At 38.8% G+C, this 11,692-nt stretch overlaps 1 protein-coding gene across 4 annotated transcripts; it reads right to left on the reverse strand.

The window, feature by feature from the left end:
* Positions 1–2,738: 2,738 nt before the first annotated feature.
* Positions 2,739–11,692, reverse strand: tspan5a (tetraspanin 5a). Of its 4 annotated transcripts, XR_005205115.1 has the most exons (11): positions 11,320–11,692; positions 9,451–9,501; positions 8,185–8,331; positions 7,919–8,089; positions 7,665–7,790; positions 7,325–7,372; positions 7,002–7,118; positions 6,836–6,897; positions 6,203–6,320; positions 5,567–5,607; positions 2,739–5,463 (listed from the first exon to the last, which is right to left on the reverse strand). XR_005205115.1 is itself a non-coding variant. In XM_037757816.1 (10 exons), exons 1-9 carry the CDS (start codon positions 11,398–11,400, stop codon positions 5,595–5,597), a joined length of 816 nt encoding a protein of 271 aa, XP_037613744.1. In that variant the 5' UTR covers positions 11,401–11,692; the 3' UTR covers positions 2,739–5,463; positions 5,567–5,594. The 4 variants fall into 4 exon arrangements, 3 of the variants coding, with proteins under 3 accessions (XP_037613744.1, XP_037613742.1, XP_037613743.1); XM_037757816.1 differs by lacking the exon at positions 6,203–6,320; XM_037757814.1 differs by lacking the exon at positions 5,567–5,607.

An 11,692-nucleotide genomic window follows, 5' to 3' on the forward strand; every position in this document is an offset into this window, starting at 1 on the left:
GTCTGTAATGTTAAATCCAGCGGTACATGTCCACTAGGTCTGGCGAGTACACTAGGGGACGCGCTGCTCCACTCAACTGGACGTTCAAGCGGTGACGTATCCTATTGTGGAATGCACCTGAGTGGTCCCTGGTTTTCTACTCGCTGTTTCAAACAGGAAACAACACGGGGGCTATTCCATCTAAACAATCCACCAAAATCTACTTCTGAAAACATTTTAGGCGACAAACAGGCTACGCTAATCTGGTTTCATTTTAGAACTAGATTGGCGTGTTGGTCCAAGTTTCGTGAGCCGGACGCGTCGCGCTGGACGGGCTCATTTGTACAAAGGACTCTTCCCGCCCTTTTCATTTTGAAAAAGCAACAGCCAATGAGGAAACTCAACACTCGGCCGACCAATCATGTAACTTCATCACTCGGTCAGTGACGGTTTGTAAGGCTGGCTCTCTGCGGTCCAGCCAAAAATGCAATTTAGTTTAACAAAGTCTCTTCCATTAAAAGTCAGTGCAAACCTGTAAAATCAAAGACGCCACAGGATGTCTTTTCCGCAAAATCTTTGATTTGACATGGTTTGTATTGACTGTTTTTGCTCATGTTTTGTTATTTTGCACCCACCTGGTAATTTCCCCATCGTATAGGTTGCGTATCCAACCAGTGCACGGCAGTTTGCCTAAACAGTTTGACGCTTTGCATTCCCAGATTTCTACAGATTAAAAGTCTTGTTTGTAGCACCGTGGATAAACTCAATAAAAGATCTATAGAAGAAGATTTTTAAATATTTTTGGATGGGCATGATGGATGATGGAGAATGATATGAAGAGCGGCCACGAACAAGACAAGTTCAAGTCAAAGTAGGCATGAGACTAAGAATTCCCAAAGTAGGCTGGAGAACTACAGCCTAGGTTCAACATTCACTCTGTATGATACAGTTCAAACACATGATAGTGCCCCAAAACCAATCATGAAATTGGGGCACTACTGTGTGCTGTAAGACAACCAGGGAGTGTAATTGTTCAGTATGAATTAAAGCAGCCACCATTCCCCCCGTGTGTGTACAGTTAGTACTGTATGTGTGTGTTGGAGCAAAGTCTGGGCTCTTGTGAGAACAGGTTAACTGAATGCAGACACACCACCACCACAGGTCTCTCTATGTATGACAGCGTATGACAGCTGGTTCTTCTAGTGAAAGGGATTTCAGTCAGCATGTCCGACACTGTACCGACACTGTTAACATGCCACGGTGTGTTTCCTGGTCTGGGCCCCATGCTTTCTTTTTTTTTTTTTAAAAGGTATGAATGGTTATTTATCAGATTTGTGCTCTTCTTAAAGACACATGCCTGTGGAGATGTATCCATAGTAACTGCGTAAAAATACTATAAACTTAAGTGTTTGTTGTAAATGTCATGAGTTGTACATTTGGAGGATTGTAACTCAGCAGATAATTAAAAAAAGATGATAGCTGGTGACGGCTGATGTGTCTTTATTCCTACAGTGGTGACTCAGAACAAATATGAAATGAACTAATAATAGAATGACTGTTTTTTGTCATTAACAATATCAACACCATCAATATCATCATCAACAGCATCAATGTCATTAGGTGCGGAGGTGTTCATGAAAGAGCTGGGTCTTCTAGCTTTTTCTTAAAGGTGTAAAGGGACTCTGCGGGTCGAATGGAGTTGTGTTTTGTTGCTGTTTTGTAAGCGAGCAACAGGGTTTTTGAATTTGATGCGAGCGGCAACTTGGAGCCAGTGGAGGGAAATGAACAGCAGAGTGACGTGTGCTGTTTTGGGTTGGTTGAAGACCAGTCGCGCTGCTGCGTTCTGGATCATCTGCAGAGGTTTGAATGTGCATGCAGGGAGGCGTGCCAGTAGGGAGTTGCAGTAGTTAACAATGCGTAACATAACACATGATTCCATCAAATGTATTCTACTTATCATGTGATAGTAACAGACCACATCTGTGGGAGTGTCAGTCTCTGACTGATCTGAGCTCAGCACAAACTGCTTCCTGTTTTTCCCCTGCAGTCTCTCTTTTTTCCCCTCGTCTCTGTACGTTTATGAAGCAGAGACATAAAGCCCGGGGATACGCAGCATTCTTTTCGCTCTAAGTTGAAACATTTTCATCTAACATATCATCATGCCACCTCGGGTGAATTTTTGTCTACTTGCATCTTTCCATTGACTTTAGATGCAACCGCTGCACCTCTACTTTACCTCAGTTCGTACCGCCTAGAGCAAGTTGGTGTCAACTGGCATCTTTTTGTAGACAATAGTGCAATCACAGCGTTAAAATATTTATATATATTTATATAAAAATATTTATATAAATATATATATATATAAAAAAAAATATATATATATATATATATATAAATATTCATATATATATATATAAATATTCATATATATATATTTATACATATATATTTATTTATATATATATAACTTTATATAAATATATACATATAAATATATATAAATATTCATATTTATATATATTTATATATATATATATTTCAAATATACAGTGACAGCCTTACTCATCAGTCAATCCAGTAGTTTGGAATAAACAGAATTGAGACTAGTTTCTATCAGCAGCGACAGACACTGAAGATGTCCAGGAACACTGTGACAGATGATGTGTGGGAAGTGCAATGCATAAATAAATCAGTGAGCTATTGGTGCCAAAAATCTGCACAAAAAAATACATCACTCAAGAATGTAAAAAAAACAAACATTTTTTTGTCACCTTAATTAATTTTACTTGATATTAAAATCAGTCCAATTTCAACAGGACATGAGACAGGAAATTAGAGGAGGTAGTTACATTACAGTGTTTGTGGGACATACTGTGAAACAATCAGTAGAAGTGGTACAGGTAGTGATGAGTGACAGACTCTAGCACACCACATTCGAGCATTTACAACCTCACACAGCTCTAATCTGTAGAGCGACCAATCGGCTTCAGTAGTAACGAATGCGTTGCCGTCCAATACACCAAGGGAAGTCATGAAGCCAAATCAAAATGTACAATAAATATTTAGTATCAAAAAACACTATCGATCCCTTTTTTTAACGTAGCTTAACACTTGTAACAGTGTACGAGTTCCACAATATCAATCCGAACATACTTTACTGAAAAAATACTGTAAATACTTCGCAAAACAAAAACAAGTGATGCATGCTCTGAGCAAATAATCGCTTTTAAACCATCAAAAGAAACACGGAGAAATAAATCCACATCTTTAACACTTTCCATTTGTTTCAATACCAGAATGGATTTAAAGATTTTGTTCACTCAAACTTGTATACACTGATCAGATGTGCGTAGTGAAAGACAATCGCTGGATGGTTTGTTTTCATTCAAGTAAGGGCAGAAAATGTATAAGACGATATTGAAAATGTTCCAAAACGCCCATCTCGCTATCTGAAAAATGGAAAAATGACTTGATCCTTGGTTCATGTTCTATCCACTAAACTGTAAAGTAAAACATAATCTCCTTGGCGACGGTTACAACCAAAATATGACCGTGAAATGACAGTGAGGTTACAGCTACGTAGGTTCAGTTTCAGAATTATCCAGACTGTTTAACGTCTGAATAAATGTTTTAAAAAGGGGATACAGTGTGATGGGACTGGGCTAGTGTTGGATTTTCGGTACAGATGCCAAAACTTAACCTTTTTTGATTAATTAGTTTGAGAAATACAAATATGTTTTTGACAAATTTTTCATTAAAGGGGTTAGATCTGATTCTTCAAGCCAATCTTAATACCCACACACAACGTGGACGTTAAGTTATTGGTCCTCCTAAGTATTCTGTTAACCAAATCGCATGTGTATCTTGCAAAGTTGGGATGTTTTTTTAGTTGCTGGGACCGAACACCTCTGCCTAGACAGCTACCTAGATGATTCGGGCTAACTCTGACTGTTAAAGCTTCAGTTTCCACCTCTGGATAGCATTTTTACACGGAGCTACGGATCATTTCATGGGTCAGTATTGAGAGACGGAGTGATTATAGCATCCAATAATTGTTTCAACCCTACAGACAGCATTGTATTTTTTAACTGTATTGTCTTGAGATCGACTTGAAAAAAAATATCCATCAATAAAAGAAGCCAAAGTTATTATTATTATTATTATTATTATTTTAAATGTTGTCTAAACACAAGCTGCTATACAAGAACTTTACCCAAATAAAATCCTCTAAAATTGAAAAGAAGTTAATTAAAGTATCTGACATGCAGTGCCAGGTTTCGGTACTTGATTTCAGTCAATACCAAAAAAAAGTATTGTTTGATACCCGGACCTAAATGTGAAAAGCAGTATACTCATCACTAAACTCCATAAGTTGAGTAGCGATCTCTGAACCCATCGGCTATCGGTTTGATGACGATAAGCCTCTGGGGATCTATATTTCTGGAATTCCAGTGTAGCCAGCGGATATCCAGATAACGGATATCTGGGCCAAGACTTCCTCACAGTCCGAGACTGGAGTTGGAGTTGAGAGACGACGTGTACGTGCTAATTTTAAACCAATAAAAAGCTAAATCATCTTCAGACGATAGCCGGTGGGTTCCAAGAATGCATTTCGACCGATGCGTTCCGCCTCTTTTGCTCTCCACAGAGACTATTTACCTGCATTCAACATGCTCAAATGGGATTGGTCGATACTACTTGGACTACAAACGGAAACCAGAACGCTTCCGATGCCAAAATCTTCTCACAGATTCTGCATTCATATGCAGGTATATCTGTTTATAGACTAGTTGAGTAGTAAGTCATTACGCTACAGTAAATAACCGGAGTAATTTGTAGTCATTTCCTCTTTAAAGCTGTCTATGTGGAGAATGTTTGGCTCATCTCTGACACCATGACAGCACGCACACATAAACAGGAATCCAAATTCACTGTTCGTGCGACGACAAGAATTCTGTTTAGCTAAAGCAGATTATTCAGTGAGCAGAAACGCTTGTTGTGATTGGTTGAAATGGAATGCATGTAGCTGAAGCATTAAAAAAAAGGACATCCTGTTTATAGTTTCGGAACATTACAGAGCCTCAGTCCTAGACCAGTGGTGGAAAGGTACATAAAGCAAGCACTCAACTTTAACAGAAGCAGATCCTCAGTTTTCTTGTACACAACTATTCCAGTCCTACATGATGGGTTTAGCAATGGAGCGTTAAGTCCACAGTGAAAAATACCGATCTAATATCAAAAAGATGTATCAAAACTCCTACGTCTTCTCTACGCGTAGCTATCAAAACTGAGCATTGTGACGATCCTGCATGTAGTGCATGTTTAAACCTCCCTCCCCCAACAAACTCACAAAGTGTTATATACAGAGCATTTCACGTATTAGTGCCTCGAAAAAAAGGTGCTGGTTCAGTGAACAAAATGGTGCCGGCGATCGGTGAGGTCCTCTGACGATGTGTTCAAGGAGGCGCCTTCAAAGACCCGCAGCTGGCGACACAACATGAGACAAAAATCTAATTAACATTATTTTACATTTTGATGTGATTTAAAACACCGGATTTAATTTCAATTTCATTAAAAAAAAGGTTACCTGTTAGAAGTAAAATGCTGCTTCAGCATCAGGTAAAGAAACTGGAAGAAAGAGGAGATAGAAAGCTGAATTCATTAGAAAGCCTTTAAATCATCTGCTTGTTAACAAAGCGTGTGTGGTTCACAAATTTCAAAATAAAAGCTGAGGGCACAACAGAAGGCAGAAAAAGTTAAGGAGTTAGGTTGAGAGTGCTTTCTGTAAAGGATCAGCGGTCTAGACTAAAAGCTGGAGAGAGAGAAGACATATTGAAGCAGTTGAGTTGGACACAGTCACAGTGGAAGAAAGAAAGGATTGTCGTCTAAGTCACATGACTCCAAACCAGCCCGACTCTACAGCTCAGTGGGAACATGTAGGAAGGTCATCAACATGCTCTCACACTGGAACAGATTTTTTTCTGATTTGTCTCTGGCCTACGGGCTTTAAAGCAGGGGTATGTATTTTTATTTTTGAGGTTATTAAAGCACACTGTACTGTTAGAATGAACAGCCAGCAGCTCTGGGTTTACACATTTTGGCCCGTTAAAGGGAAACACAACACAACACAATACGACACAACAGCAAACAACACAGATCAGCCAGACACAATCACAGCAGAGCTCAAGACAAAAACAATGACCAAATGATCCGTCACACCCACCGGCTACAAACACACACATACAGCACGTGTGTGCGTGTGCGTGTCTCATGAGTAGTAAGCCGCTGCTTTCTTGCTCGGGTGAGGTGGGAGTCGGCGAATGGAGAGAGGGGGGGGCACCCTGACGAAGCATGGAGGAGGAAGAATGAGGTGAGTGTTGACATTGTGATGGTATAAAGCTCAGCTCTTAATAAGAATAATATGTTCTTTAGCTATTTAACTGTTAAATGTTGTTATTATGTTGTTATGAAATGACATGCGGGATGTCTTCTAAGGGGAGGTGCCAAAATACTTCACATTATCCGGAGCATTGCTAATTGTGACCGACTATTGTAATCCAAATTAAATAAGCAAATCTTGAAAATAGCAAATCAAGCATATACTTTCTGTTTTTATGTATAAAAACAAACTGTGCATTTGGAACTTCAAAAATCTAAAATCTGGCCATACTCTATGTACATAACATGGGCCTGAGAGCATTTCTACTATGACTAGAGAGCTGTAAAGCCTCATGTTGTGAAATGGAAACAGTAGAAAGAGATGGGTGCCAATCAAGGGAAAGTGTGTCTGTCTGTATGAGGCGGACACATGAGATCCTGAACTGAAGGATATTAGAAGTAAAGGTCATTTTCTCACCAGCTCGCCCGCACTGCTTCGATGTCGCTCACTAAGTTTTGGGCCAAACAAATCCCAAAAATCTGTGGATGAAAGAAAAAAAAACAGCATAAAATAGCAACATTTACAAAAAAGGAAATATTTTTTTCTGGAACATTCTGACGGTCGAACGCGTGAATGAACTGACCTGCAGTAGAGCAACTCCGATAAAGATCCCGGCCACTAACGTTAGGTTGTCCTGTAGCCATTTCTCAAACTGCGGCACGCAGCCTTTAACATTGATGTAGTCCTTCTGCTCCGCGTCCTGATGAACACAACACACATCAGCTTTAATCCACCTTTGACCTGCCTTCAAACTACCTGTTTGTAATATCACGTCAGTTATGTCAATTAGAAGAGATGAAATATTACATTTATTAAATGAATAAAAACAGAAGGGCAGTTGTGGGAGCATCAAAATGAAGAAATGACATGATGAGTGAGTGAGTCCAGTAGATAAATGTTACTTACCGGTTTAGCCCGAATGTCGTATCCACACTGAGTGTTTATTACATCCTCCTAGAGACACAAGAGAAGAATAAACTTTATAGAGTCTAACCTGTTTAAAAGCAGCGTTATGATGTGTGTGGCAGTATTTCTGATGTCAGCATGCTCACTATGACATAACACTAATGTGCTGATGTTTATTTAAAAAGATTTGAACAAGGTTAAAAATGCAAAAAGGAAAGTATTTAGAATTAGCCAGGCATCATGTGCAACCTCAGCTTTTACAGTGCTCTGGCCCTGCTACATGTGTGCATATGGAGGATTGTTGAAATGTGAGCGTCGTGCAGAGTGAGGGAAGTCGTACCGCTGGGTCCTTGGTGCAGCAGGAAAAGGGAACGCCACACTTTTCCCGACTGGGATTGGCGTCAGTACAGTTAAAATAGATGTTCAGGTTCCAGTCGTCTGCTCCGAACGCACCGCAGCAATCCCACTGAAAGGAGAAGGTGAAGCACACGGAGAGGAGAGAACAGTTAGAGGATCAGAGACAGAAAAGATACAGGGCAGTTTCAGACCCATCACAGGACATAATGAACATGCTGTTTTGTTTTTTAAACGTACGTATTCCTGAGTGAAGTCGATGAGGTTCTGCAGATCGATGTCGTCCCGGTACGCCCGGATGTTGTTGTTGATGAACAGGTTGAGCTGGTCTTTAATCCAGTCCTTAAAGACGAACGCCAGCACTCCTGTCGTCAGCTCCAAGAAAAAGATGATACCCAGAAACACCGAGAACTACAGCAGGAAGACACACAATGATACTGTCAGTTTTCCCATCATTCATGACAGCAGTGTGCATATTTGGAGGTCTTCTCATCATTGGAACATACAAACTTGAGTAGAAACGTGTTTTCCCGTAGCGCTCCGATGCATCCTGCAAAGCCCAGAATGAACATGACCGCCCCGACCACCATGAAGAGCCAGACTGGGTCCAGCCCCCCCAGGTCTGTGATGGACGAGATGTTGGACAGAACCCCCTGGAGGAGGAGAGACAGTGTGAGTCTGAGCCAGGCAGCTGGGTCTCCTTCAGGACCAACAGTCACATACAAGAAGATGGATGATCTCAAATAATGCTGCTGCAGCCACAAATAATACTACAATAGATGGTTTATCCTTTGATATGGTGCACTTTGATTTATTACATCTTTAGACCTATTTATCTTTAGAATGCTACTCTAGATAGCTGCGAATATGAACTGATTCAGTGAGATGTTTTAATTAGATTTCTTATTTCTATCACCCTGCATTTTACTGGTAGATATACAGTAAACTCTGTTTGAAAGATGAGCTAGTTTTAAAAGAACTGTGTAGCATTTAGGGGGATCCATTGGCAGAAATGGAATCTAATATTAATAAGTATGTTTTCTTTAGTGTATTAACACCTGAAAATAAGAACCATTGTGTTTTTGTTACCTTAGAATGAGCTGTTTATATACAATTAATGTAAGCGTTTGTTTAATCACATTCCCAATGATTAAATTCTGCAAACATTGGGCTGGAATTTAAAGCTGTATATATATTATTATTTTTTTTTTTCGCCCAGCAGAAGCAGAACTGCTAATTTATTGTAGGGTCGACCATTGGTGCTTTTATAAAATATTTACACTATGAGATTTTTGATAAATATTCATCAGTAATGTGGATATAATGACTAAGTGGGTAATGCAAATAATAGAACAGCTAGAACAGTCAGGTAAGTTCAGAAAAATACATCACTTTACTGTAATGCAGCCTTTAAAACCAGGAAAAGACAACACTTGTGCCATATTATTATATAACGATATAGAAAATCTAAGACGATATCTAGTCTTATATCACGATATTGATATAATATCAATATATTGCCCGGCCTTACTGTTAGTGTAAAGTGAGTTTATCATTTGCTCCGTGGGTTTGTCTTTATCTTTAAAAAGGTGCAGCTTTAAATTGCCAGAAGCGGTGGCATGAAAACAAGAAGATATTAATATCACATTGGCCTTCGATAAAAGAAATCTGTCAGCATGTCAGAAAATATTTGGAAATGTAGGAATAAAAAATATAATATCAACTCTGTATTTTGTAGTAGCATCAATAATAACTGAAGTGTCGCCACTTACCTTCTCACTCCATGCCCACAGTCCGATTCCAACTAAGGCCATGCCCAGCAGCTGTAAAAACACCACACTCATGTCAAAATCACTGGACAGATGTGTTGATGCAGAATGACATGATGGCAGTCTGTCACATTGTTATTCACACACATTTCCTCTGAGGCCGCCGTGACCCAGCTGGTTCTGCTCTGCCCTCAGTCAATCCCATATTGTCTTTTATTTCTCTCTCTCAGTACGACACCAGAGCTCTAGTGTACATGTTTCATAGTATGTTTACCCTCACAGTAACGTCACAGATGGGGCTTCTTATATCAGGTGGTATCTATCTCTGGGTCGTCAGATAGTGTGGAAAAAAACGGATAATTGTCTGAGACTGATGGTACCAACTGGCAACGACTTGTTGTGAAGTAAATGCAATGGAATGGGGGGAGGGAGAATGTGACATCTAGTGGCTGAATGTAATCAATGTTTTCAACTGTACCATTAAAATAAGGCCTGAAATGGCAAAAATGTGATGTTCCAGGTTTTCAAAAAGTGAAAATGTACTGCTTTTCTTGGTTTCTATGATAGTACATTGAATAAGTTTGATGACTCGGACTATTGGTTGAGCAAAACAAACCATCTGATGACATTAAAGTGGGCTCTGGGATATTTTAACTCTTTCCTGATGTTTATAGACTTTTACGACTTTTTTTCTTGTAAATTTACGACTTTATTCTCGTAATATTACAACTTTTTTCTCGTAAAGTTATGACTTAATTCTCGTAATAATATGATTTTTTTTCTCGTACAATTACAACTTCATTCTTGTAATTTTACTACTTTTTTTCTTGTAAATTTTCCGACTCTATTCTCGTAATATTACGACTTTTTTCTAGTAAAGTTATGACTTAATTCTCGTAATAATACGATTTTTTTCTCATACAATTACAACTTTATTCTTGTAATTTTACTACTTTTTTTCTTGAAAATGTACTACTTTTTTTCTTGTAATATTACGACTTTTTTCTCCTAATTTTACGACTTTTTTAATGTAAATTTACCACTTTATTCTCGTAATAATACGATTTTTTTCTTGTAAATGTACGACTTTATTCTCGTAATATTACGACTTTTTTCTTGTAAAGTTATGACTTTATTCTCGTAATATTACGACTTTTTTCTTGTAAAGTAATGACTTTATTCTCGTAATAATATGATTTTTTTTTTCTCGTAAAATTACGACTTTACTCTCTTAATTTTACGACTTTTTTTCTTATAAATTTACGACTTTATTCTCGAAATATTACGACTTTTTCTCCTAAATTTACGACTTTATTCTTGTAATTTTACGACTTTTTTAATGTAAATTTACAACTTTATTCTCGTAATAATACGATTTTTTTCTTGTAAATTTACAACTTTATTCTCGAAATATTACGACTTTTTTCTCCTAAATTTATAACTTTATTCTCAAAATCTCAGATTTGTTTTTCTCCTCAACGTGGCCCTAATACTCCATCATAAAGTAACGCATTTGATTGTGCATTAGGCTCCTGTATATAATGTGTGATATGAATGATAAGCCTGCAGCCTGAGACACTGCAGTCTGAGCTGTCATTAGTTCACTAGTAAAAGCCGATTAGCTCTGTGTAGTGAAGTGTTTACTTTACAGACATCACTGTACCATAATAAAAACACAATAATAAAACACTGCATGCATTGATCTGACTCTGAATAATGAACTTGAATGATAATCATGATAAGATGGAGATGATGATGATCAGGGCCTTCCTCCCTTATTATGGCCGATGGACATGATAATAACCGAGCTGTGCGCTACTAGAAATAGAGACGCGCATAACGTCATAATAAACCCATAATAAAGCTCCTCACCCAGAACAGGATGTTGAATCCGAAGATGAAGTATTTGATGCAGCAGCTGACTTCGTTGCCTTTGTAGAGATTGCCCGACATGTTTGAGCATCATCAGCTGGCTCTTCTCTGTGCTGGTGAAAGGACAAACACGGCCTGCTCTCACAGGCTTTGTGTGCTGCAGGATGGAAGAACAGGAACAGGTTCAGCTGCTGCAGGAGGAGGATGCATTTCACTTCAGATGTCCTCAGAGAGCAGCTTCAGCATGGTGGTGGAGGAGTCCCAGGGCCGGAGATATGAAGCTGCAGAAACCCGCAGGAATATATAAAGAAACGCTCCTCCGTTTTCTGGGCAAATTGCGCCTACAGGAGGCGGGAACAAGCTGCTGAGGGTG

This window comes from Sebastes umbrosus, chromosome 22, assembly GCF_015220745.1.
Source record: "Sebastes umbrosus isolate fSebUmb1 chromosome 22, fSebUmb1.pri, whole genome shotgun sequence".
NCBI classification, from domain to species: Eukaryota; Metazoa; Chordata; class Actinopteri; order Perciformes; family Sebastidae; genus Sebastes; species Sebastes umbrosus.

Coding starts and splice junctions, on each gene's coding strand:
- tspan5a (XM_037757814.1), bottom strand. CDS start 11,400: ATGTCGGGCAATCTCTACAAAGGCAACGAAGTCAGCTGCTGCATCAAA. Junction 9,502..11,319: donor GATTCAACATCCTGTTCTGG/GTGAGGAGCTTT, acceptor GTGTTTTTACAG/CTGCTGGGCATGGCCTTAGT. Junction 6,321..6,835: donor GAAGCAGTGCGGGCGAGCTG/GTGAGAAAATGA, acceptor ATGCTTCGTCAG/GGTGCCCCCCCCTCTCTCCA.